The sequence below is a fragment of the Thunnus maccoyii genome, chromosome 13 (genome assembly GCF_910596095.1).
Source record: "Thunnus maccoyii chromosome 13, fThuMac1.1, whole genome shotgun sequence".
Taxonomy (NCBI): domain Eukaryota; kingdom Metazoa; phylum Chordata; class Actinopteri; order Scombriformes; family Scombridae; genus Thunnus; species Thunnus maccoyii.
The window spans coordinates 22,531,763-22,559,659 of record NC_056545.1 but is presented as its reverse complement, the minus strand read 5'-3'; the positions used below and the strand labels follow the sequence as shown (position 1 = coordinate 22,559,659).

The following is a 27,897-nucleotide window of genomic DNA, read 5'->3' as shown; positions in this document are numbered from 1 at the left end:
CCTTATTATTTATATAATTATCACTCTTTATTCCGGTACATTTTTATGGGAATTAAAAAAAAATCCAAATCAAGCAGGTAAACAGAAACATCTGTGCTTCACATATTTAGCAAAACAAGTGTTTCATCAAAAGCTACAGACTATGGAGGCTGTAGACTACAATTGCACATATAAAGGACTCGATTAAGCATATACTAATGCTGCAGCTGAAACATTATCCATGCCTACTGTATACACTCTGATGCTTAATGGCAGAACTGACAGCATGCCAGGGGGATGAAGATTTCCAAGCTTCCGATTTTCCTTCCTCTGTTCTCCTTTAATGCATTTCCCTGGCATGGGGAAACCACAAACTATTTCAAGCTAAAAAAAAAACTCATCATTAGAGCAATTTTCCAGAACCAAAGCCTGAAGAAACACAGATAGGATTTATTGGGCATCAAAAGGTTTGTGTTGTCTCAACCACTCTATATTTCTTCCTTAATATCTCTTAATAATATTTAAGATATTATCAAATAATCAGAAATAGACAAAACATGCAATAAACTGAAATGAAAACCCCTCACAAAAAGATTACAACACATACTTTGATAAGACATTGTAGTTTGCATTTCATAATCGTTTTGTGAAGTTTGGAGACGTTACAAATGCAGCGTGAAACTGCAGAGGAACAGTCATATTGAAATAGTCAGACCATGGTCAGATATGATTGTATGAAATGATAGAAACAGAGTTGCTGTTTTGAAAGGCTGCAGGATGATCAGATACTCAGATCCTGGAGCCCCAAGATGACCCCTCCTGTTGAAACTCTATGGCTTGAAGTCACTGATGGAGCTTTGGATTTATTGAAGATGAATGAGGTGTACGTGTATTTTGTTTTTTCTTTTACATTAGTCATGTAAACAGTGACAGATGTGTATTTTCATTTCTAATGGGTAACGACTGTTTGCAAAATGCTTATTTTCGATGAGTATCTACAACTCATTTCAACAATCTATATCTATTAACCCAAAAACTACACTACAGAATACATTTCAGACTGGAAGCTTTTAAACCTCAAGTGAAAAAATAAGCAATTAAAGGAGAAAAAAAAAAATCGGAAACATTTCTAGCAAATGGCAAAAGAGGTATAAGAAACAAAGAATTGCACTTGCACTTAAGAAGCTTCTAAAACAAATTTCCCCCACACAAGCAGAGATAAAGCTTTATAAATCTGTGAATTTGGCCCCTGGAGATAACAAGCTGAGGCTGAAGTGGTCGTGACCTTTAGGAATCCAACGCCTCTGAGATCTGGCCGGGATACAGGCATATCTACAGCTTGTGAATCTCAAACACTCACAAATTACTGACTGATAGAAGCGAGAACAAAGCGGCAAAGCAGAAAATGCACAGATAAAAAGAAAGCAATAACTGAAATACTGCAAGTTAAATCTGGCTTTCTGTAGCGAGCAGTAATAATTGCTGTTCGCTGAAGGCAAGCAGAATGTGGCAAATCCTGTAACTATGCTACACATGCTCTATATTTTAATGTTACAGACAAAAATGTCAAACTCAGTCATATACTTTATATGTCCCAGGTCGAAAAAATATCCCTTTAACTCCCTTTTATTTTACACAAATTGCACCCTGAGATTTGATAAAACTAAATGTCCTTCAAAAGGTTGAAGTTGTGTCCACAACAGTCCACAAGCTCATATTTTACATTTTCAATACAAGCCTCTTAAATACAATAATCAATAAACGACTATTGAACTGACCTCTATGTACAAAGTGCTGCACTTAGACTAGAGCGTGAAATCCTACATATACAGTAAGACGAACATGAGCAAACAGTACATCAACCAATCGCACTGTGAAGATCACACACAGCATGTTTTCTACATAATTTCAGGTCAGTGTTAAAAGCTCGACTAATACACAGCTTCTAGTTTACTCGGAGGAGGACGCAGGTGATTTCCCTGCAGCAGCACTGTGGAATTTTACACTTTTACCTTTACAGATCCTATGTTTCCTGTATTCAACATATTTGACATCATGCTATAATATCATCACCAGGTGTGCTGCTGCTGGAGACAGATGAGTGTGCTGTGGCAGTATGTCATTCTCTCTTGTATGTTATTGCAAATGTGTAACACCGTAATCGAATATTTTATGCTCTCAATAAATAATATCTGACATCCTCACTCAGATTATATCTGCAATCAATTTATGGCTTCCATGGACAAAACTACAGCTTGTCCTTACTTCCTGTCCTACTGTAACAACTGAAAAGCTGGTGTTTCTCAAAATAGGTTTACAGGATAACGCCCACCAGGAGACACTGAAGTCACAGGACAGGTTCGCATTTACAGTACGTTTCACTTTACAGCAGTGACGACCAATCTGCAAGAGAAAATATGTCAAGATATCCAAAGGAAGAGTCTTCCTGTGAACTCTCTGTCCCCTTGTCAAGTCATTCGTTGTGGAGGTGCGCGTCAGCAGAGACAGAGAGTTAAGGACAAACTCTTCAGACATGTTTCTGAATAAAGGGGACAGAACTGAATGTCCCTTATACAATACAAAACTATACTTTATGTGCTTTATGGCATACAGGGGAAAATATATATTGTAAACTTAACTTAAAATCTGAAGATTCTGAGGCTACATGAGAGAATTAATTCATCAGTGAGGTTGAAAATGCATAATCAGATTCGAGGAATGACAAAGTCTGCAATGAGGCTTAACATGAGAATGCACTGAAGGTGTTGGTCAGAGGACGGTTACGACAGTGTTTACAACGACTCGTTTGTTTCATCAGCCATTGTTGCTATCCATCTGAACAATTAAGCCACATACACACGTTGCACCTGATTTCAAAAATCTGATGTTTCCTCTGCATTCATGATGCAACTTCAACAGCAATCTTACTCTCTGCCTCACCAAAACCCACTGCCCTATACGAGTGGAGAAAACAAATTCATGGTGACTTCTGGGTTCAAATCAGAGGCAAAGTAATTCACTTATGCATCCGTTCACTTATTAGCCTTTAGCTTCAGCTGGGCAACCTTGGCTTGCCCCATTTTAGTCTCAATGTCAACAGGCCTTTCGAAGAAGTTGACTATGGCCGGCTCGTTGAGCAGAGATGCCAGGACCTGCTCAAACGAAAACGACCACTCTGTCTCCGAGAGGTCAGGCCCTGCATCCTGACTGTTGTGGGAGCTGGAGGTGTCGCAGCTCTCAGGGGTGGTAGACGCTTCTTCGGTGGAGGACTCGTCCCCTGCAGCAGCAGCAGCAGCAGAGTTGGCAGGCTGTGTGGATGCAGGTGGGCTGCTCGGCTCCTGCAGCCTCCGCCCCACCTCCTCCATCCTCAGGAGAAGGCTGGTCACATGCGCCACGGCACGGTACAGAGACTCCTCCTCTGGGTCGCCATGAAAAATGTTGTACAGGGTCTTGGAGAACTGGATGAACTGAGTCTGAGAGAGAAAGAAATACATGCATTGTACTTCTATTAATTATTTGACATGTCATGTAGGTAATTTTACTTGAAAATGTGATGTTAAATCTTACCTGATTAATTCTGGGAAGGTCCTTGATGGTTTCCTCTTTCTTAAGTATTTCATTTTGCCATTGTTTCAAGTAGGCCTGCAGGTCCACTTTTCCTCTACCTGTCAATTTCAGACACAAACTGCTCAGTATCATACAAAAGTAGGACAGTTTTTTTACAGTTTTTGATGAGCCATGGGGTGTTTGCAATAAATATGGGTGTAACGCTACCTCTTTCAGGGCTTTTCCTTATCACACCATCTGCTGGAAGATCAAATGCTGAAATATAGAAGCTGCATGTAAGCAGACTGCATTGAGAAATGTTTCAAGAACAATCAGTGCATTCAATAAAGTCAGGCAATTAAGACAGAATTGAGGGGGAAAGGGAAAAGTGAGATTTGAGATTTAAGGGGAAAGAAACAGTAAAGAGGCTAACCAGTGAGTCTACTCAAGTGAGAAGAGTCTTCAGTCACTGGAATTAAGTGCTGGATTCTTTGTTCCTTTACGTGCAAAGGACTACCTGTGAAAGCTAGAAGATATAGTATAGTCTGAGTGCACTGAAAGGAAAGATGAAGAGACAAAGGTGACAGAGGAGCCACATGAGCAATGGAGATGAAATCAGTTAGAGAACGTGGTTAAATACAACACAGATGTCCATATACAAGGAGTGATTTACATTAGATACAGTCTAATGCAGTCCTGCAATTAACTGGTAACTCTGTGTACAGTTAGATCACATGTATATAAACATACATTTATATATTAAGCGGAACAAATATGTTTTGCTTTGTTTTGTCACTTTTTTTTGCTGCAGTCTCTCTGCTGTTCTTCTTTTCAGAGCCTTTCTTGTCTTTTCCTGCTCACTAATTTACTTTTTTGTGTGGACAAACTCAACAGGTTATAACGTTAAACTGACACACACCTAGTAAGCAGCTAGTAAGAGTTAGCAGCAGCCAGCAGCCTGAATCTGTCTCATTTTTTTATATATTAAAATGTTGGCTTTAATTGCTGTCATCTTTTAATTTGTCACAGTAACTTTAGTCACTAATAATAACATTAATTATTGCTACAACTGTGCTTACTATGTAATTAAACTTAGCAAGCTAGCTGACTAGCATGGTAGATAAAAGGTAAAAATGTGCATTTCACCAAGTTCATATAAGATTTAAAAAAATGTTTTTTTTTTAACTCATTTGTCATTTGTATCAGTGTCATTCATAATCATTTTGATAAAAAATAATCAATTTGGAGGTTTAAGAACTTAAGATTGAGCAACATTTCATTATCTTTTCAGCTTCTTTGACCATAGTTAAATTCAACATCCTTCCCTGTGATGAAAATAGATTTTTTTAAATCAAATAAGGAATTTCCTTGTATATAAAAATCCTGTCTTTATAATTTTAATTTCTCATTTGGCATGTGCTATATTTCTGTACTCTGACCCCCACCGATGATTGTGTATGTGTGTGTTCATGGATGCGTGTGAATTTGCACGCCTGGATTAAACAATTACCCTCACAAGCCAACAGTGTTATTATATGTGCCTGATAGCTTTGAGCTGCACTAGCAGCACAGCCTAAAACTTGCCATGTTGGTTGGTCAGTCATTGTGTTTGTGCAATTTGATCACTGATCGTGGTGAACTATCCTCAACTGCCAACACAGCATCATGTCAACATTTCCACCTAAAATATTAAATATTGTTTAAAATATAATAAGCTGATTAACAAATTTACTGAACACTTGATGCCCCCCAGAGGATGCAGGAACTGCATGATCTTTACCCCGGTGCAAACAATCAGCCATATTCAAGATAACTAATGAGCAGCTGTGAAAATTGCTGTGAATATCTGTGGCCTTTTCTTTTAAGAAACCCTCACACTAATTTTCCATTCTGTATACCACAGTGGTATACAGAACTACAGCCTTTGGTAAGGCTTTGAAATTTCTATCTTCTGCTAGAAGTTAAAGACTTGGAGAAATGTTGATGCAGACAATCAGTGGTTGTAACAGTTTTGTACAAACCATGCAGCAAAGTATGCATATTGTCCCTACAACCACCTGTCACACATGATACACGTCATGTATCGTGTGAAAGCTGATGAGTGCAATCAGCGGGTTACTGTGTGTTTGGAACAAAAACATACAGACTATCAGCTCTAAATAGAACATGATTTCATTTTCCAGATCAATGGAGTGTCTGGCCCAGTTCCAATGTCCTCTCTTACAAACACAGACTTTGATGTGGGCTCTAGCTAAGTAAATGAGGGCTCAGGGCTGTCCCACTGTGAAAACAGTTAATGTTTGAGGGCTTGGAACTGGGCCTATACCATCTTGTTTGGATTGTGGCACCAGGGTGAGACCTGTCCTTGGTGCTGAAGCAATGTGCACTCTCCGTGAAGACATAAAACAAGCTTTGCTGCTTGGCGTTCACTAGGCTGGCACATCACAAACGCTGACTCCTCCAGTACTCATCTGCTGCTAAGCTGTCAGCTGTAATTTGAACAGTTCTATCTCATCACGGATCCACTCTGTGGAGAAAGTAGCTCACTGCAAAAAGCCCTTACAGCTCCTTACACCAATCGTTGCCATGGCAAAGTTCTTTCACCCGACATAGACTATTCTTACCCTTGCCTTCAAGCACATAGTGCCACATCATGCACACAAGAGCCACACATTCAAGGACAGTTTCTTTCCTCGGGCAATGAGCTCAGTCAACAAATGCTGAGTTATGGACTGGATTATTGAAATGACAACTCATACATTGTCAAGCCCTGCACACCACAGACTGATGTAACTCTAGCTGGCCTTGTGCTCTACGTTAGGCTGCTTCTGTATGTCTACTGCTGTTGTGTTATTGCTGTCATGTGATGACGGCAGAATTTAGAGACTGTAAATAATCCTGTATGAAAACATTTGCTGTGCTTGAACTTTGAACCTGCAGGAGTCTATCATCACTTTACATATGTTGTGAAAGAAATGGGTCAGGAGGCTGAAGCGGAAGATACACAAACACAAGAGACAGATGCCACTGAGACAACACAAAGGGTTAGAGTTAGAGGTCAGAGTTGTCACGTGAGAAATGTTTAAGTATTATGTTTGTCATTTAGATTTAGACTTGCTGCTGCTGGCTTTATCCAGTGTTAGTCACTCACCTGGTGGCAGGTGCAGCTTGAAGAGGAATTTCAGCTTATTTGTGAAAGATCCACCGTACAAAGTATCTGCAGGAGAAGCAATACACTGTTACAGCAGATAGTGGACATCGGGGTGAGCAAGTGCATTAGTGAAGGGGGAGAGAAACGAGTGAACTTACCAAGGGCACAGCAGAACTCTTTGAAGTTGACAAGGCCATCCTGGTTCTCGTCTATCAGGCGGAAGACCCAGAGGGAGAGGGTGCTCTTGTTGGTGCAAAAAGCCCAGGGGTCCAGCAGGGAGAAGAGCACACTGAACTGTTGGAAACCCAACTGGTACTGCTCCAAATAGGCCAGACTGGGGTCATGATGGAGCAGAACTGGACTCTTCATTGTCCAGTAGCAGCTGAGGAAATGCTGCCTCTGAAAGACAATATATATAATTTTCTTTATTTCAAGATATTTCTCCTTTTCTATTTTGACTGTTGTCATTTATGTATGATGACAAGGAAGACACTGTATTATATAAAGTATGCCAAGCAGTTAACTCACTTTGAACAAATTATAAAGTTCATCAAGCTGTGAGGCACTAAATCTGACTTCTTGGGACACCACACGAATCTGAAAACAAATTTTAAATCAATCCTTAATGCCATATTAACAACTGAATTACATGAAACATTTACATAACTGTAAACGCGACGGCCGCTTACAACATTTTGCTTGGTTGTATCCTCCAGCGTCTGGATAACAAACAGTTTGTTTCTTTTCCGTGAACTCTCGACTTCCTCTGAGCGAATATTTCCATATTTCTAAAACCAAAGAAAATTCACTGAATCAATCATACTGCAGTTATCGCTGAATAAAACTGATACTGGAAAATGTTGCAGTACCTCATAGGCCTCTCGGATCAGTTCACTGATATCCACGTTGAAGTGGGATGATTTATCATTATTGCCCACTGATGCTTGCTGCACTGTCGGAGGCAACGGACTGTCTTTGTTTGTCACACTGTCAAAGAATCTGAACAGGAAACAACGACAGAATCAATTTTTACAGTGAAATAATGTTAAAACATGTCAGTGACTTTTCAAAATAGTTAAGTGAGTTGGCCGGCCCTAGCTGACACAGACTTGTTGAGGATGGTGACAGCCTCCGCATCGTCATGGCAGCTGATCAGAGCTTCCATGTTGTAGTCAAGCACCGCTAGGCCGAGCTGCAGAATGGCTTTTATGCCGTCGTAGAAAAAGCAGTCCACCACGTTCACCGCACTCTCTATAGGCAGAACGCTGATGAAGAGAGTGAGAAACCAGGACAGTGACACGGATGAGAAGAAACTCAGGTCTGTCATGTGCTCTACCAGCTGCGGGAGGTTTTCTCGAATCAGATCTTCGAACACCGCCTGGTCAACCAAAGCACCTGGAGAAACATCGGCAACATTAAAGAGCACTTACTTCAAAGTTTAGGTCCACAAATTACCGCCAGAAACAGTTTTAGAAAAGCATCCCCCCTCACCAATGATTCGGCGGTTAAAGTAATCCGGCAACATCCTCTCACAGACAGCCACTAACAGCCAGAAAGCCTCCTCTTCTTTCGCGTAGAGCAGGAGGACTGAAGTGAGAATGTTCATGGCCTAAACAGTAGAAAAGGATAGACTTTTAAAAATGGAGCAAAGAAGAAGCCAGTATAAAGGTGTGCGTGTGTCCACCAGGCGCATTTTTCAGAGCACCAGTGCCTTTTAAAAAATATTTTCGGTGGATTTAGAGCATTTGTGGCATTTCCTGAGCTCCAGGGTTTTTTGTTTTTTTTTTTCAAAGAAACTGACCTTTTTTAAAATCAAGTCTACTTTTCAGAGCTGCTGCACTCCACTGTCACAAACTGACCAATCATAGTAAAGGACGCAGGTGTTTAAAACCATCAGTGTTATGAGCGTTTTCAAGTCTGTACCACAGCCTCCACCTCTTCACCTGTTGTGTGTGTGTGTGTGTGTGTGTGTGTGTGTGTGTGTGTGTGTGTGTGTGTGTGTGTGTGTGCTACTGCAGACGTTTCACCTGTCATTGTTAAAACAACCAGAAACAAAGGATAATCTCACATAAACTACGACTAAAAATGCAGAAATAAAGAATGATTATCAGAACAAAATGGCCAGACACTTACTGGTAAATGTTTTCGTGTGCATGTTTTTCATATTCATATTTTTTCTGTGATAACAGAATTGTAGCTACAAAATTGGCTAACAGCTGTTCATGCATTTTACCCAGAGTGTCTAATAGCTTCTGAGTGTTTGTTATCAGTGTCAATCTGTGCTTTTCTCTCTGTTAAAAGCAGGTGGTGGAAAACGAGCCTAAACAAATTTGAGTACCTGGCAGTAGCCAATTTTAGGGTTCCTGCAGGCATAAGCGGTAAGGACTCTGCGCAGAGCAGAGATTCCTGTGTCACTCTGAAAGGCGGGGTGCTCTGGCAGAGAGCGGTGTAAGTCTCTTTCGATCTCATCTGTAGCCAGAGTGCTTGTGCCCAGAGACTGTTCGACCAGCTCGGTGTAATAGCCGGGGTGAGTGGCCATGTCGTTTACAGCTCCTACAGAGTCAAATCATCAAAAACAGATGCTGCAGTGATCCCACATCAACCATGTTTCGCTTAATTATTCATGCTGAGAGAGCACTTGAGTACATAACACACATTCAATCATGCAAGGCTTCATTAGCAAAACTCTGACACATTGTATCACTTACATAACACAGCATAGTAATGTCTGATGTTTACATACCTGAAAAAAGCATCCACAGCTCTCCTCTCAAAGCTTCAGGGACACCACGAACAATCAAGTCTCGTGTCTTCCTGGTGAAAAACATACTTGTGCCACGTCCGTATTCAGAGAAATGGATGTTCCAAGACTGCTCCTTCATCTTTTCTTTAAGCTGTCAAAGACACAGATGGCAGTATTTATAAACAGATGCATGCTTCCTTTTTATTTATGTCCTGACTCGATTCGACACCCACCCGCAGGTTCTAGTGCATTACAATTACATCAAGGTAATACAGTCAGATTTACGAAATTCTGATGAAAACAAGCGTACGTTTCATTTGAACTGAACTCTGATATTTACCATTTTGGGGTCAAGGTTCTCAACATCCTGAGGGTGGAAAACAGTCATGAGAGCCTCAGTGCTTACTGCCTTGCTGCTGTCTTTCTGCCCGACCATAAGAGTTACGTCGTCTGGATTGTCCTCAAAGTGGTTGATGAGTGACTGGCATTCGCCTCGTATAGCCTTAGTGATAAAGACATCATTTTTCATTGTCAGAAACCACTGTAAAACGAATCAACTGGAAACTGTGAGTAAAAGAGTAAAAATGGCACAAATAAAAACAACATGTTACCTCTGATGAAGCAGAGTGCTGAGGGCTGGCACTAATCCCACACCTGCTACGGATTGTGTTTGCAAGCCGCTGGTAGTCACGAACCTCAGAGAAACGCAGCGCCCTCTTGCCACGCACACACACCGTTAAAGCTCTGCTGTTGGAATCGGGCTTCTCAACATTCACAACCTGGCAGAGGGCAATGTTGACAGACCAAACAGTCACTTTTTACCTGGTATTTATTAGTAAGGAGAGAGCGATTTGAGACTGTGTGTTATTGGCAGTGATACAGTTTTTGTTTCACGTTACCTCTCGCATTGGAATGATGATATGGCATTGGCTTCCGTCCTGACTGGCAAAACACAGGTAATTCTCAGACAAACAGATCTTGCCAAGCGTGTTAAAATGGCTGAAGGGTACCCACAGGAAGCTCTCATGCACCTCTAACAGGTTTTCCTCTTTAGGAAGCCTGAAAAATGTCCGGAACTGTTCGCTCTTTGCATGAGCTTCGAGGCCTCTGGAGGGGGAAGTAAAGCAGAAAGAAATGTCATGGGCAGAACATCACCAGTAAGTTTTCATAAGATCATCATTTTGCAGCCTCCACAGTGGAAGAACGCACATGCGCAGAGTCTCATAACAACCTATTTTTGAGTGCTTTAGATTATTACAAATATAGATATTACTACGACAGATATATCATAGTATGGACAGGTAGTTTACTTTGTTAAAGGTCAGTTTCTTCTTAAATTACAGCATTTAGAAATGTAGTTTTAAATTACCAAGCATGATTCTAGCAGTCAAAGGCTGGAATATGTAGGCAAAATGGTCAAAATAAATGACTGCAGTAGGTTGATTTTAAAATATCTGTTACTGGTATTGTTGTGTATGACCTACATGGCACTACATAAAAGGTGAAAACAAACACAAATGCTACTTGACAGAAGTCAGGCGTTATGTTTACTCTGTGTCTTGGAGCTGGCAGCCAGCGCTAACAGGATCATGTAAAGCTGTGCAGTGTAGCAGACAGACAGTACCTCTTGGTAATTTGCAGGGGGTCGGTGAGAGCTGGCTCTCTTTCGAAGGCCTCTTTATCAAAAAGGCGCTTGATGGAGTAGTCAGCCAGCTGCTCCATGATAATGAAGGTTTCATTAAGGTGCAGCAGCATAGAGAAGTAGTGATCCTCCCCATTAGCCAAGACATGGATGCTCTCAGTCAGAATCACATTAGATGTTTTCTCTAGCTTCCAGATCTCATCCCAGGAGATGATTAGCTTCACTGCAAAGTCATCACGAGAAAATAAATAATGACATCAGTGATTAAGGCTCTAGCTGTAAGGACAGTGATCTGGATACATCATTATTATTGTGTAATACTGTTGATGTACTGTACTTAATGGCTCCGTTACAGAGAACTGCTGATACCACCAAATGAAAATGTTCACACTGTGCAGCATCAATGTGAAAATGTCACTCAGTGTCAAATTAACATGAAATTCAGCGTCATCCATTCTCCACACCGCTTTTCAAGTCTGCCTTCACACTGTGAGGTCTGCTATAATGGCTTTTTCACAATTATGGGAGCTGTAATTATCAAGAGCTATTTTTTTTAATGACAAAACGTTCAAGAATGTACCTTTAAGGCCATGAAAGCCCACTATGGTGGATACTTGGATCTGCCACACCAATTAACATTACCAAGACAAATGCCATGCTCATGTGAATAAATGGCACAGAAATTGCTTACCCTCAGCTCCCAGCAGGTATGAATAGAAGCAGAGGAAGTTTGTGCTGAGGTAGAGCCAGCCCTGGCAGGGCACTTTGCCTTTCCAGTAGCTGCATGAGTAATATGTGACCAGCTTTTCGTCCGGCGGCAGCTCAAACCACTTCTCAAACCTCAAAAGTGCTTCTCTGAACTTCTCGGGATCGTCCTCCATCACCAGGGATGTCTTCCCTTCCTCAGCGATTAGACCCTAACACATAAAACATAAGACTTGATGTTGCGGGTGTCAATACAAAAATGCATCATGTTCTTTCAGTAACTGACAGTGAAAGAGTAACTTTCTGCTGTGATTTAGAGGCCATATAATTTTTTATACTTCAACATCATTATTAATACAGTTGGGTCAAACCTGATGAGAGATTAGCATGTTAAAATATTACATGTATATCATATCTAAGTCCCTTAATGATTAATTTGTGTCACTTCTTACTCTTATCTTGCCCTGTACAAAGCTGGTGATGTCTTCACTGGAGTCAAAAACAGAGAGTGTCCTCATGATGTTCTGCTGCAGCCAATCCCAGTGCTGAACAATCTCCTCTTTGGTGACACCTGACCCAAAGTCGAGAGCGAAAAAAAGACAAATCATGGCTGAATATGAAAGAAATATCATGTTTTTTTTTTTTATCTGTGAATTAAAAAAGGCTGGTTGTAGAACTGTATGAGTCCTAGGCGACAGAAGAAACATTATTTAACTATTAAATCTCACTTTAACTTTTTGTATTTGAAATATTGGCTTCATTGTGATTCTGATTGAATTTTTCTGAACTTCTGTGCAATCACAGTGAAAGCAATTTCAAGATGTGACTTAAACTGCAATTAATCATAATCACAGAAACATGAGATGAAAATGCAATGACTTACCGCATGCTATTGACCAATACACCTGCGAGTCCGGCGTGTGGTGCAGAATGCGGAAAGGAGCGACTTTGGATGTGGAGTCCAGCACAGTGTCCAGAGTTCCCACAAGGAGGCCTGTGACATACAGCACATTGATAATTTTATCCAACACTGTCACACATGACCTTCAGCCACATGACATCAGCTTTATATATTCCCAAGAAGCTAAGATGGAAAATTACAACCTTTCATTAAAAGGCCTACTTCTTGACCACTAATTACAGCTAAATTTGCACTCAAAGATTTTTGCTTTATGAAGAAAATTACATATTATGTTTGTTTACAAATCATAGTTAGCATCAGAAAAGATGAAAAAAAGATAATAAGATAATTCAGCTGTTAGTCTGAATATTAAAAGACCTTCCAATCAATCCTTTGTTTACACTTGTATCATGGACTGTGCCTTTTTGCCTTACTGACAGTGTGGAGATGAATGATTCCCCAGGTCCACGTCAGAGCCACACAACTAAAATTAGCTAAATCTGTTACCTCTCCAACTCCTCTCTGACATGCCCTCCATGAATAATTAACAAGGTCTCAGTGAAACCACACTCTCATGCACTGCATCAGCACTATACCGGTCTGCCGGCTGAACATGGATCAGCTCTGCACATGTTCTGCTAGTCAGCTGCCATGTAGTCAGGGATTCAAATGATCAAACACAGGATAATGTACTATGTTCTCATCAGGGTGGAACAACATCACACAGCGGAGGATAGATGACTTAGACACATGAAAGACACTTCAGACATAAAAGGCTCTTGTGCTGGAGAGGGCTTCAAGTGCAGCATGGTATCAGGTAGTATTTAACCTCCACTATCATTAAACCAGACTGGCAGGACATCAGCCCTTTTGTCTGCATCAAGAACACCATTATCATTAATATCTATTAATTACCTTACAGTTGTCACACTGTGGCTTGTGGTTAGAAACTATAGGTTATAATCACTGGTGGTGTTATCAGCACTATTGTTATACTGTCAGGTGACAGCGGTTTTCAGAGATCCAAGTCAGTGTGACGGCTGGCATGCAATTAGGTTTACACAACAGGATGTGTCTCAATCCGAGACTCACTGGGGGTTCAGTGGGAAAATGAGGACTTGAGGCTGCAGTTGATGTTGCATAATTTTGAAAGGAGCATGCCACCATTTTTTAGGAATTCATACATTATTAACAGCTTTGAGCATCTTTACTAAAACCGGACAACTTCATAACGTATTTACTTATGAACTTACATAATTCTTTTAAGTTTGATTATTGTCTCACAGGGGAGGCAACAACTTAATAAAATGACAAACAATTCAAATTCATTATGTAGAGAAACAACCCAATAATGACTGTTCCTTCCCTGAGACTGATCATTTAAAAATGTCTGTAAGAAAACAGGGAAACCTGTTATAAAAGCTCTACAAAAGATCTGTAACAAGGCTGAAGTGATCCGTCCATGAATCAATTAGTAAATCACAACCATACATGACTAATCTTTTAATTAATTTGACAATGAAAAATGTCAAACACTCGCTGGTTCTACTGCAGCTTCTCAAATGTGATAATTTGCTGTCCTTTTCTGTTTTATATTACTGCAGGCTTTTTTTTTTTTTAACTAGTGACAGGATTTTTTAGACTGACTGATGAATTGGCAGAATAACTTTAATAACAGTTGTAGCCCTAGTCTATAAAAACAGACTAAAATGTTCAAAAATTATTACATCTCATTGCTGCAAAAAGCTATGATATAACTCATATATAACTATAAATTACAGTGTGACAACTCAACTGAACATCAATGTCTCCACAAAGTCACTGACACATTTATCTCGTTTGGAGGAGGGGGGGCAGTCTCTGACATTGCAGTGACTTTACAAATCCAGAGGTTTTCTCTTTTATTTCTAGCTTCAGGGAGAGAGCGGTGTGAATATTCTCACAGTGACACAACTGTCCTGCGGCACAACAAAATGTAAACAGAGGGTTGGTACATCCTTTCAGAGATGGACTGGTAGAACAAGTATTATTTTTTTTAACAGTAGCTACAACAAAATACATGATTTTAAGTCTTAGTCTAAAGCTGACATGATAATAGCTTAAGTTTTAAGGCCTATGTACATACTGTGGCATAACTACAGGCCACTGAGCTATAAAATCAGCACGAAATGCACCGTGCAGTGGGTAGACCACTACTTTTTTCCAAGTAACCTAATTGTGCTCAAACAAACATCAGACAAACTAAATAAGCCAATATATTGACAAGTACACTTGAGGAGACCTTGCAGACTGCAGTGTCAACATGAGAAACCGGCTGTTCAGCACCTGAACTGCCTCGTGTAATTTTGCCACTTGTACCTGTTGCAGTGAGGGCAATTTTTCTGTAGAGGAGGGGGCAGTACAGCAGTACCCGCCCTGTACATGGCAGACAGCACGCTAGATAAGCAGATGTATGGCGAGTTAACCCATTAATACCAAGTTTGATTTAACGGGGTCTCGTGACGTCGCAGCAGCTGTCCTTAAGTACGCGAGGAGGTGAAAACATAACGGCTAACGTTACCTGTCAAACCGCCTCCACCTTCTCCGTAGCCTCGTCTCCTTTGCAGTACGAAGTACTCATTATCCTTCTCGGTGACCCACAATTTGAAGGCGTTTTTCAGCAGAATCTCTTCAGGTTTGAGCCACATGTTTTCAAACGTCAAGGAGTTATCTCCTAAATCCACCTGACATGTCACGGTTACCTCTGTCGTGGCCCGACATCAAACCTGTGGACATTTGTTTGTGTCCGAATCCCTCCCTTCCCACGTCGACAAGAAATGCTGCCAGAGCTGCAAAGCATTCTGGGATTGTAGTTTCTGAGGAGAAGGCGGCGCCACAGGATACCAAATACGATGGACGAAGTTCAAAGAGTTGGCCCCTATTGCTTAACAAAATTTTCAGCAAATCCGCAGTAAATTTAGTACAATAGATATAATATTGTAGCAGTCTTTTAGGTCAGCTGAAAACAAAATTTATCTTTAGTTGGCCAATTTTTTAAAAACTTTTTTTGTATTGATAGTCTTTTGTTATTTAGGCAATTTAAGATTTTTTTAATGCTTCCAATGAACTTGTAGCCTATTTACTTTTTTATCCTACATTGTTTTAGTCCACATCTATGATTTTCTTCCATAATTATTCTTGCAATATAATGTGGCCCATATTTGTATATATTTGTATTTTTAAATTTCATCTCCTTGTCTTTCTCTTCTCTCTCTCTCCTTTTGTTTTTTACAATTGTAAATATTTATTATTATAGAAACTAGAACTCAAAAGAGTCAAATTTCACTGCTGAGAAAAATACGCTGCTCACACGGTATCAGACGTAGCAGAGGTGCTGGAGCTAAAAAATGTCAAACTGAAAAAAGCATTCACTGACTGAAATCTGTGCAAGAATCTTTTTAATTAGCGAGCTTTGAACAGGTAGCAAGTGAATGCAGCCGTATAAAGGGCCGAGAGAGCATCGCTTGATTAGCCTGAGTGCAGAACACTTGTGTCAATCAGTTGAAATTGGGAATTGTAGTCCTATACTATATCCAGGACTACAATTTTGTGGAGTTTTGTTTTGGAGCCACTCCTTAGGAACACTGCAACCACTGGGTCTAAATGAGGATTTTGACATGAGTGTCTTGCTATGAATAAATTATAATATGTTTACATAGCATTTATCTCCATAGTTGCTTATTCTATTTTGTCGTGTATATTGTAAATTTTATAAATTCAATGTGTTTAGTGTTTTCTTGACCGTCTCTATAGACACTGTCTTTAACCTGTAGTCCACTATGTCCAGGACTACAATTCCCTTGATGTTTAGCCACACAAGTTCAACTGATTGACACAAGTGTACTGCAGTGAGGCTAATCGAGTGATGTTCTCTCAGCCCTTTATGCTGCTGCATTCACTGCTGTGTTGCTGTGCATGTGACAGTAAAAGCTCTCAAATCTCTTTTGCCTCTTTTATGTTACAATTGGAGAAACCATTTTGCTGTAATGGTGTAGTTCATTTTTAATTTTAACTTCTGAACTTCTACCTGTTGTCTGAATGTTGTAATGTTTAAACCTGTGTATCTCACAGACCAAATATTTTAATTATCATAGATAAAAAGGTCTGACAAGGCATACAGTACCTACACTAAAGGGGAGGTAATGACTGAGGAGAGCAATCTCTTATCTGCAGCATCTCTATTGCACCACTGTCCATATCTAAATAACTTTATTTATCACAGCCTAAAAGCCGCCTATATCTGGCACTGTCTAAAGGCTTTTAAGGACGCATTGAACCTCATTCTGGAAACTGCTTTAAGAGGTGAAATTACCCATTAGGTCTCACATTCAGTGTAATGACACTACTAGGAAACATCTCACAACTGAGGCAACTGAGCAGTTTTATAAATGTAAAAACAAAGTGTGTGATACAAAACCTGGCTGCAGTGAACATGACTTATGGCTGAACTCCATGAAGCAGCAGGAGAGGCTTTCAGAGAGAAGCTGGTTCTGTTAATAAAAGTTAAGCACAGGCCAATTTTAGAGTTTATAAAATGTATACTGCCAGGGGTAAGTGCTCTTTGCTTCACTAAAGGAATACAATGATGGCTGATTCACTTGCCAGGAAGTTGCAGCAATGATTTTTTGAAGAGGTCAGCAGTATGAATAACTGTATATCCCTTTCATCATCTAATATTGACAGTGTGAGTGACACAGATTGAACTGTTAACTGCAAAAGCATTATGACTTGGTGAATTATATGCACTGCAGAAACTTGTTGATGATTAACTTGGTTGACTGCTTGAAAGTCCGACAGAGTATCAGGAACAACATACAAGTGTGTGGATACCGAAACATTACACCCATATGTAACTGTTGAACATCTTACTTTATAACTGTTGGTGTTAACAACCTTCACTCTTCTGGGAGGCTTTCCACAAGAGTTTGGAAACTTGTTGCACAGATTTGCTCCCATTTAGCCACAAGTGTGTTAAGTGATGTTGGACACTGACGTTGGGTGATAAAGCCTGGCTCGGTTGGCTCACAGTCATTTTTCCAATTCATTATAAGGTGTTAGATGGAGGCTCTGCTCAGGCCAGTCAAGTTATTTCACACCAAACACAGAAAACTTTGCACTAGTGCAAAGGGAAACTGTTGTTTATACAGGAATGGGCCACACCCAAATTTTAAATAGCCTAAAACATCATTGCATGCTGCCTAGTCCTATTATCATATTTATTATTATATGGTATTATCATGATAACTGAAATGTATGTTATTATATTTATATTAAGTTTCTTAACTGAAACAAATGGCCAAGCCCAAATCAGGAAAAAGCAGCCTCCTACACAATATGTGGACATTTGACCATAAGAAAGCTAAATGAGCCCCTTCCTTACTGAGGAGGGTGGTTTGCAATAACTTGATTTGGACACACGAGGTCCTCTTTGAGCTGTTGGAGCCCTCCTTGATTATTTTACAATGCTAAGACAAAGATAACTTTTCACTTCATCTGCTGGCACCTCAAACTTTTATGCATAAAACACTTAAAGATGCAGTATGTAAAGACAAAACATGCCAAATCATGTGCGAGGGGGTATAAACTTCATTACAAAATCAAAGAAAAAATCTTTTCAATGTCAAGATTGATATTACAAGCAAATTATGTTCTAATACCTCTTGTCCTTGAATTTATAAATACCTCAACCTTTAACAAAAGATACAGAGACAAACTTGAATAGAAATAAAGCACATAAGAACTGGACATTGGATATTTCAGTAATGATTCACCTGTTGGCTTCAGGATGCTTTGAAAACTGGTTTTCTTGCCTCCCTCAGCTCTTTCTCTCTCTGTCACCTCTTTGAAGAGAGTATTGTCACCTACAGCTAGCACTAGCAGGGATTTTTCAAACATTCCTATGAATCTATGTGTAATTTTCAAATAAAACAATAAAGTAAAGTTTATCTGCCAGCAATGCAACTATATACAAAAGGATGCTATTTTAATGACATTTATTTAAGTATCTGTTCGCCTGCCGTTGTCAGAAATATTTTGCCATTATTAATAAAATTGAGTATGATGTGATTATTGCATTTTATTTAAGCCACATAGTGCTGGCATAATCTGTACATATATATTATCTGCATAATAACTGGTAGAATGACATCTGTCAAAAAATATGTTTAGACCACGACTTATAACTGTTTGTAGTGTAAACTGTGATCATTTTAATCAGTTTTTGAAAAACGAACTACAATTCACGCCTCCTGAGGACTACAACGCACTTTGTCGCGTCGATGACGTCAGGCTAGTCCGACTCTCCGCACAGGTAGCGGGGAATTTAAAAAGAGGAATTTCCTGTTTACATTGGCCGGCTAGTTTGTAGGTCAAACTAAATAATTGATCATGGTAGAAACAAGTGTTTTACCTCAGGATGCATTTCTTTCTCTTTGCGCACTTATTGGTGTTCAAAACATAGAGTGACGCAATCAAACAGCACCGGAGTTAGTAACGTTAGCCAGCGGTAACTTCGCTAGTGCTCCAGCTACTCTGAGGAACAAACAAACAAACAAAAAAAACTGAAAAAATATTCAAATTTTTATGGTATACTACCTAGATAAGTATTCTCTTGCATTTATTCAGATACCGGTAGTTTGTAGTAAATGCGTAAGTTTAAATGCAAATGCGACACTGTTGCTAATACTGACTGGAAGACGTTAGTTAGCCAACAAGCTAACATGAGATGACTTCATGACAGCAGCGACCAACTAAGTTAACCGCTAACTAGTTGAATAAACTGTCCATAATGGAGGATAACTCGTCTTGCTCTTCGACGGTGACTGGTCCTCCTCAGGCACCTTTCCTCCAGAGGACGCTGGAGCGGTTGTCGTACACGCAGTGCCTGAAACTGACAGCTGAGGAGGCGCCTCCGGTCGCTGTTATCACACTTCAGAGGTACTTAAGTGAGCAAACTGAGGGACAGCAGCAGTCCGACAGCTACGATGTGACGGTCACTGACGGAGTCTGGCGAGCTAAATGCTTTATTCACTCCAGTTTAAATCACCTGGTGCACAACAACACCCTGAGGACTGGGACTGACATCAGCATCACGCAGTGCTCTTTTGTTTACAACGAGAGGAGACTGGGCCACGGTTACATGTGCATTGAGAAGCTCAGCTGTGGTGCACAAAGGTCTGAAGTCCTGTCCCGGGTTAAGGATGTGAGTGCACTGCCCTTGCTGGTTAAGCACGGCATGGAGAGGAGCGTGCTGCTGCAGAGTGATGTGCCTCTTCAGGTGAACCGCAAACATTACCTGTCTCTGTGGAACAACGACGATCCAGAGGGAGACATGTGGACCTCACGGTCCCCCTCATCTGACACAGTGCTGGACGGTGAGATACTGCACTTTGTCACACACTGATCTGTGTACATCACTGAGGTGGGGTTTTGTGATCGGCTTTTCAGCTATTAGGCTGAGCACACCATCTAAGTCATATATCACAATATGTTTGACCCAATACCTTCCCATCATGTAATAATATTTTAGGATGGCAGCAATCAGAATATGTTCACACATAAGACAATTTATTGAATTCAATGTCTCCCTCCACTGAGTACACATAGTTGAATGTTTGAGCTTCACTGTGCATAATGATGTATGTGCAGAGTTTGACACTAAAAGGCTGTTTTCACATTCATCCAATGAAAGTGGAAAGTTTCTCTGTGCTCATTAAAAACCCAATTTTTAGGGGCTCATGAACATGATTTGTGACATCACAACTAGTTTGGAAGCCAGTTCTGATCCACTATTGAAGTTTACAGTGCACAAATCTTCTTCAATCATCTTGTGTCCACTTGAACAACTTGAAATGAAATATATTTGCATATTCATAGACTATGGATTTTTTTTAATGAGGGAGAAGGAGTGGATGTCATTTTAAGGATTTTAACAACATAATTGAACTTTTTTAGTGGGAAAATCATATCAGACACAAATTATTCAGGAGATATTTAATCATTTGAATATGATGCAAGGCTGCAGCTAACATTTATTTATAGCATTAATTTGTCTATCATCATTTTTTGATGCATTTCCTAGGTAACAAAACATAAGAAAATTATGGGGAAAAAATGCCTATCACAGTTTCTCAGAACCCAACCTTTAATCATCTTGTTTTGTCCCCAGAATACACAAAGATATTAAATTTGTAAGAGTATAAAAGAAGCTGGAACGAGAGAACATGGCTTTTTTGCTTAATAATGATTTAAATGATTGGTTGATGATCAGAATCGTCTTAAAATTTTCTGTTGATAGATTACTTGACTAATCGTTTCAGTACAGTTATGACAACCAAGCAGACAAGAGACATTATTGTTCACTCACTGAAATTGGCACTCTGTCCATTTCAGCTAATGCTTCTGTTTTAAAAACATGTATTTATTTCATGTTTATTTTGCATGAACTTTGGCAACCAGATTGAAGATAAAATCCTGATAATGTGTTTTCTGCAATGTCTTTTCAACAGTGTCAAAGATCACTCTTCTCAGTAGTCTGGAGTCATCCTTTAGAAACACATGGAAATCTCTTCCTCTCCTAGTGAAGATAATACAGAAATCCAGATTACGGTATTATGGGAAGTTTGGACTCAAGATTGATTACCCCTACCAGGTGAGTTTAAACACACACTTCAGTAACAAAAAGATCTTAGAGGATCATACTTCCATATTTCTTACTAATACTTTGCTGTTGTGTTGTGACAGTTTTTCATCTCATGTGTTGTCATATTTCAGGCATACTTTGAAGTTGCTGATCAGAGTGGCACAATGTCCCTCGTGCTGTGGAATGAACTTTGTCCAGAGTTTTACCAGAGATTGAATGTAGGCACAGTGTTGTACCTCCAAAATTACACCCTGAAGCAGAGTTATTCAAACCGGTCACGCCCGCAAATGGACCATTACAGAATCAAGAGCTTTAACTCTGTAGGTATGTACACAAACTACTGACCACAGTGTCACATTTTGAAGTTTTGTGCCAGTTTTTTGTGTGAATAGCATTTTTTTTTTTTGTCTGAAACTCAAACGTGCCCCATATCACACACAAATGCTGTGATATGGGGCATACAATGGTCACTGTCGTCTTGTCTGTCCAAACCTCACATCCAAATTGTAAGTCAAACTAACTACAACTACTACAAGGTTTTTTCAGTCACAAGATTTCATGCAGTCCTCATATGTATTTTTCCCAGAAATCTGCCTGAATCCTCGCAACCCAGCGTCAGTCATCACTGTGGTCTCACCAAAGAGTGTACTGCCACAGTGGGGATTGCCTGAGGTTTCCTACCAGTTCAACACCAGGTGATGAATTGACATTATTTTGTAATTCTATCAAAAACAATGCCATATATACAGAGAGGTCCAAAAGTCTGAGACCACTAGCCAAGATACTTCTATGTTGCATTTGTTTTTCGAATGTAACACTATGTTTTTCATTACAAATGATAATATCAGCTTAACAATTTTAGTGAAAAGTTGAATCTTTGATATATCTTAGTATTTGGTTTGTCCCCCTTTTTGCTTTAATGACAGCAAGCATTCGAGCTGGCATGGACTCCACAGGTTTGTGCAAAACCTGATAACCCATGTTATCCCAGCACCATTTGTCAAAAGAGCTTCTTATGATGTCACTGAATGATTGGCTTTCTCAGTCTTCAGGTGCCCCCATAAATGTTCAGTGGGGTTGAGATCAGGTGACTGTGGAAGAAAGACTATGACAGTCAGGATCCTTGGTCTTCAAGTAGTTCTTGCAAAGCTTTGAGGTGTGTTTGGGGTCATTATCCTGCTGCAGTATGAATCCTTCTCCGCAAAGATGTAAACCAGAGGGTCCAGCATGTTTCTGAAGAATGGAGTGGTACTTCTCCTTAGTCAGGGTGTCGTCAATTCGGGGCAGGTGTCCAACTCCAGAGTAGGCAAAACGCCCCCAGACTCGAATACTCCCATCACCATGTTTCACTGTGGGTTTGATCCACTGCAGTATCATTCTCTCTACTGTTTGACTCCTTTCATCCTTACATGCACCCTTCTCTTACTGCCATAAATCTATAACTTGGATTCATCAGTAAATAGGACTTTTTTTCCAGTCATCCACTGTGAAATGCTGGTATTTCACCCCAAGTGTTTGGCCTTGTTTCCCCGCATGAGAAGTGGTTTAGAAACTGCTACTCGTCCTCTGAGACCACTACAACACAGCCTTCTTTTGACAGTACTTTTGCTGATTACAGTCTTGCGTTCTTTATTTGGCAAATGCGGTATCTGTGATGAAGTTGCTTTTCTATCTCTCAGGGAACTAAGCCTGATTTATCGATCCTCTGATGGTGTGGTTACTTTCGGTCTGCCTGATCGTGCTTTGGATACAACTGATCCAGTTTCTGCAAAGAGCTCCATGAACTGCCCCCTTAGAAACCTTTAGTCTAGCCATAATGTGACACTGAGAAAGCCCCTCTTTGCTTAGAAGAATTTGTCTTCTGACACTTTCACTTAGTTCTGATGCCATGTTTCCCACAATCACATTGCTATTTAGTAGTCAATGACAAATTTGCTTAAATTTGATTGCTGACCTAGAAATAGTGCAGAATCTTAAATAGTTTTTCATTTTACATATCATAACTTCTTGTGTTTTTAAATGATTATTTCCAAGTTTACATGAAAATATTAGAGATTTTCAATGTGGTCTCAGACTTTTGGACCCCACTGTAAGTCCATCTTCACCTTGTAATTGAGGTGTGCCTGCTCTGCTGTTTTTTCACTGTTTTGGTTCATACAAATACAGCATTTGCTTGCTGATCATGTATCATTATGAGTTCGGTTTTGTTCAGTTTAACAAATAAAATGTGGCGTTCCTTCGTGTAATGTACAGTATGTATCTTACAGGTCAGAGTTGGACAAATTGGCCAACAATGCTGCATGTGACATCATTGGTTTGGTAACGTTTGTAGGCCGCGTTGAACGAGTAAAGAGTAAAGGGAACAAGGGTGAGAATGTTGATGTTTTATCTATAAACTGGAAATCATTTTTAAAACCAAAGTAAAGCTGCTGAATTTCCTTTTTTTTAATTTGAGTCGAGTTAAAACTGTTTGAACCTTTGTTTTAGGTCCAGAGAAGTTCTGGACGTACCGCTGGGTCCATGCAGTGGATGGAACGACTGACCAGCCTTTTATCCTGGAGGTTTTTTCCTCTTCTCAGCCTGAAATCTTCAGTCGTATATGCCCGAGTAAGTCAACTGTGGCTCATATCTTCTAGCTCTGCTGTTGCAAGCTTTTCACTTTGCTTAATATATCACCATCTCGTCCTAAGTGACCTACCTGGTGTGCACTCAGATGAGGGTGTGTCAAGTGGAAGGCTCATTGCCCTACCTCACAAGTAGCTGTGAGACAGAGATGTTCATCACAGGTTAGCACACTAACAATATCTCCCTGATAATCTATATGCTGTATATATGGGGTGGCAGTGTTAGTCAGTGCAGTTTGAACTGAACTGTGTATTTGTTGTCTGTCTGCACAACAGGCTACCACAAAGGTCAGCCATATGTGAGTGACCCCAGAGTGAAGAGCTTCATCCAGTGGACCAAGACCCTGAAGGACAACGTCATCCTCCAGAAGACTGCTGTTGGTGGCCATTATTGCTATCCTCATGCCTCGAAGACATTTACTCAGTCAACAGCAGATGCTTCAGGTGAGGGAAAAATACGGAATGGCTTCACTGCTGTTTTATTTAAACATTTAATAGTTTTTTATTACATTTTCACACATTTTTGAATTTAAATGTACCACAGATTCATTTCAGAATGCCAGAAAAATGGCCAGCTTCCATTTTTATAATTTCAAGGCATGAAATGATGAACTCTGCTTCAGCACTGAACCATAATGAGATGCAGTCAGTTCTCTTGTGGGTGGCAGGAATCAAATAAAATCTGGGTCAGCATTCTCCTGCAGCTCTGCCACAAGATGCAGATGGTGGACTTGCATTGTGGTATATAATTCAAATAAAATATTTGTAGTGAACACCTTCTCTGTCTGTATCCTCATGCATACACAGCTGTTGAGAGTGAACCTTTATATTTTATTTGAATTTTTTAAAACTGTTTTTTCAAGCAACCCTAAGAAGACTATTTATATAGACGATAGTTTGGCCTGTAAAACAGAGTAAACATTACATCTAAAATTTTGCAACACACAGTAAACATAATTATGTTATATTGTCCATATAGTCTTTTGTAATTTTAAAATCCTTATGCTACATCTGCAGGACAAGTTCCTCTGGTTGCTGCGGCTGACTTGAAGAAGGAGTTGGAGACCCTTCAATATAGAGAACATAAAAAACTTGCAATTCAAGGACATATCACGGCAGTGCGATACATGAACAGCCCAAAGACCACAGAGTCACAAGGCCCAGTGGGGAAAGAGGTAATGGACATTATTTGAAAGTCTCTTCCCAATAGCGCTGATCATTAAAACTGTTAAATAAATCAACTGGTTTCCTGCAGGTACCAGATGTTTCTAATGATGCGTGTGAACAAGCTGTGCCAGACACACACGATGATCCCACAACTGATGAGCAGACACTGTTGGCCAGTTTAACATCTAACTCTTCTGAGGAAATCTCAGCAAGCAAAAGGAAAAGAAGAATGAGGTATGATTTTAACACATGTGAGCTTCATATTGAAACATAAATAACACTTTTGTGGCTAGAAGGAGTGAAGGCTACATTTAAAAGGTAACATATCAACATGTTTTCCAGAAATGCCAAGCAGTCCTCCTCGAGTCACGGTAGCGTGCCAACAAAAAGGTACTGAGGATTCAGCAGGTTTTGTTCATCAGTAACCCACTTCAACCATTCTGTGCTCATTTATCTCTGCTCCTGCAGGAGAGCTGGACATGTAAATACAGAGAAAGGACGAGGGCAGCGAGAAGAAGAAGAGGGTCACTCTCAATCGGAGGCAGTTCAGGATGTCGAACATGGCCCACAACCACAAAATCAAGGTGCATTACTGGAGCTGCAACTTTACTCTGTGTTCCTTCTGTGATCTGATTTACTGTCAGATTATGATTTTGCATGCGTCACGGTTTTGACACAGATGTGTTTGTTTCCGCCAGACTCTGACATATTGTCCTGGGAAAGCAGCAGCTGGCTGAAGCAACAACAAGAAGTGTCTGAACATTTGCGTCTAGGCGGTCTGTACCAGGACAGCATCTCTCAGAGGTTCACGTTTGATGAAAAGAACGTCCTCCTGCAGTGGAGTAACCTTCAGGCCATGCGGTGGACACCGGAACAAAGCGCTGACACCATCCCACCCGTGGTTTGTCCGGGGTTCTACCAGATAACAATATTAGGTAAAGTAATGTTTTACTGTAAGAATTCCTCTGATCTGTGGAAATCCTCTCACTGAAAAACAACACGTGCTGTTTGTTGTTGCTGTCATTTTTAATATTTCAGTCTCTTTTGCCCAACATGTCAGAACATCCTTTTATTTCCCACATAATATTCTAAATTATTCAGAGGACGTAGGCCTCGGCTCTCTGTTTTACTAATGGCTCCAAAAATTGTTGTCTAATTCAGTTAGTCTCAAAGTAGTGTGCACCTAGATAACTGACCTTCTGTGATTTATTGTATTACCTTTTAACGTCATCAGTGAGTCACTTTGAGGTAGAGACTTACTGTCATTGGAAACCAAGGTTACGTTCATGTTACATGCTGATTTGCCTCCAAGTGATTTGCCTCATCTGTATTGTGTGCCGACCTCCACAACAAAATAATCTTGGACATGTATTCTAGCACAGCCATGGCGTCCATGTTTATGATTTGACTGTCGTTATTCTTGTACACATGTAGCTCACATTTCAGTTAAAGCTGCGCATGCGTGGCTGTTTGGGACCTCAACGGTGTTCACACCAGAACTGGATACATTTCACTTACAAACATGAATGTGAACCGTCAACACAAAAATATCAGATCTGACTAAAAAATTGGAATTGAGCATTAAGGCCTGTAATGTGAAATAGGCTAAGTTGCACAGTCACATCTAGAAAACACAGAAATTCATATAACTGCTTTATTTGTCTTTTATTCTGCCTTCTGTTTTCAACAAAATGTGAAGTTGAAGAGTTTTAACTTTGAATAGCAGCTTTTATAAACCAAACACTGACCGTTTCAGTGCCCTACTGCCCTCGTTTCACCTTCTGTTTGTCACATTATGAATGAATGCACTAGCTGTATCTTAGATCCTATAAACCTGAACCAGCACACAGTCATGTAAGACCACCTTTAGAGCCTTTCTTGACCTTCAAACGGTGATTAAAATCAGTTGTTAAAATCTTTTTTTTTAAATCTTTTTGACAGGCATAAACAAGCAGATAGCTGTTGATGCTGCGTATTTTCCTGTTGTGTGCTCCAACGAGCCCAGGGCTGTTGGTCTTCCTCGGGATCCCCACGGCAACACGATGCTGTCCTGCCTGTCGTCAGGATTCCTCTGCCCTCTCAGTGACGCTGCGGACCACAGTGATGCAACACTTCCTGAGCCAGGTAGCCACCACACTAATACACAAGAAGCAATCACTGCACAGTTTGGCTCAACACGTGAAGTCTTTTATCATTAACTCATGTAATCATATTAAGCATCAGTGTGACAGTAGACGCTATAATGTCAAATATTTGTCTTGCAGAGGAGATCTTGGTGACTGCCAGTGAGCTGGAGGACACACACGTGGTTTGCATCTTGGACCTTTGTCATCTGGGTGGAGATGAGGTGGAGATCCTGATCAACAAGGTGTACAGAGTGACGGAGGTTTCTCTTGACTAGGAGTTACAAAAGAACACGTTCAGTTCTGTGAGAATATCTTGTAATTATTATCAGCGTGCATTAATCATGTCATAAGAAAGTTATTTTGGATAAATACAGTAACCTTTAAAAGTTGCTTGTAAATTTTTTGTTACACATGTACAGTAAATGTGATACAACACTTTTAATTGTGCTTTAATCTTTTGAATCTACTAAAACACTGAAATCTATAAAATTGCATATTTTATTACTATCTGAATCAAACTATTTGCTGTGACTGGCAGACGTGGCGTACAGTAGGCTACAAATAATGTGTCAGTTTACTGCACACCGCACATTTGAACTCCTTCAAACAGGAAATCTTAACTGCAGACTTGTG

General features: G+C 40.1%; 2 protein-coding genes across 4 annotated transcripts; one reads left to right on the top strand and one right to left on the bottom strand.

The window, feature by feature from the left end:
* Positions 1–1,123: 1,123 nt before the first annotated feature.
* On the bottom strand, positions 1,124–15,489 carry tbc1d8b (TBC1 domain family member 8B). Of its 2 annotated transcripts, XM_042431440.1 has the most exons (21): positions 15,228–15,489; positions 12,650–12,760; positions 12,219–12,337; positions 11,753–11,978; positions 11,044–11,284; positions 10,319–10,526; positions 10,031–10,198; positions 9,760–9,921; positions 9,420–9,570; positions 9,015–9,229; positions 8,168–8,285; positions 7,786–8,071; positions 7,546–7,675; positions 7,366–7,464; positions 7,205–7,273; positions 6,835–7,075; positions 6,677–6,742; positions 3,959–4,051; positions 3,754–3,801; positions 3,547–3,644; positions 1,124–3,452 (listed from the first exon to the last, which is right to left on the bottom strand). In XM_042431440.1, the coding sequence occupies exons 1-21, from the start codon at positions 15,352–15,354 to the stop codon at positions 3,012–3,014; spliced, it is 3,417 nt and encodes a 1,138-aa protein (XP_042287374.1). In that variant the 5' UTR covers positions 15,355–15,489; the 3' UTR covers positions 1,124–3,011. The 2 variants fall into 2 exon arrangements, with proteins under 2 accessions (XP_042287374.1, XP_042287375.1); XM_042431441.1 differs by lacking the exon at positions 3,959–4,051.
* Positions 15,490–18,977: 3,488 nt separating this feature from the next.
* radx (RPA1 related single stranded DNA binding protein) lies at positions 18,978–27,706 on the top strand. 2 transcript variants are annotated; one of them, XM_042432215.1, is made up of 15 exons: positions 18,978–20,079; positions 21,214–21,356; positions 21,479–21,671; positions 21,934–22,042; positions 23,615–23,715; positions 23,835–23,954; positions 24,038–24,133; positions 24,248–24,415; positions 24,989–25,146; positions 25,227–25,372; positions 25,481–25,528; positions 25,607–25,722; positions 25,837–26,073; positions 27,080–27,262; positions 27,403–27,706. In XM_042432215.1, exons 1-15 carry the CDS (start codon positions 19,494–19,496, stop codon positions 27,537–27,539), a joined length of 2,541 nt encoding a protein of 846 aa, XP_042288149.1. In that variant the 5' UTR covers positions 18,978–19,493; the 3' UTR covers positions 27,540–27,706. The 2 variants fall into 2 exon arrangements, with proteins under 2 accessions (XP_042288149.1, XP_042288150.1); XM_042432216.1 differs by lacking the exon at positions 25,481–25,528.
* Positions 27,707–27,897: the final 191 nt, after the last annotated feature.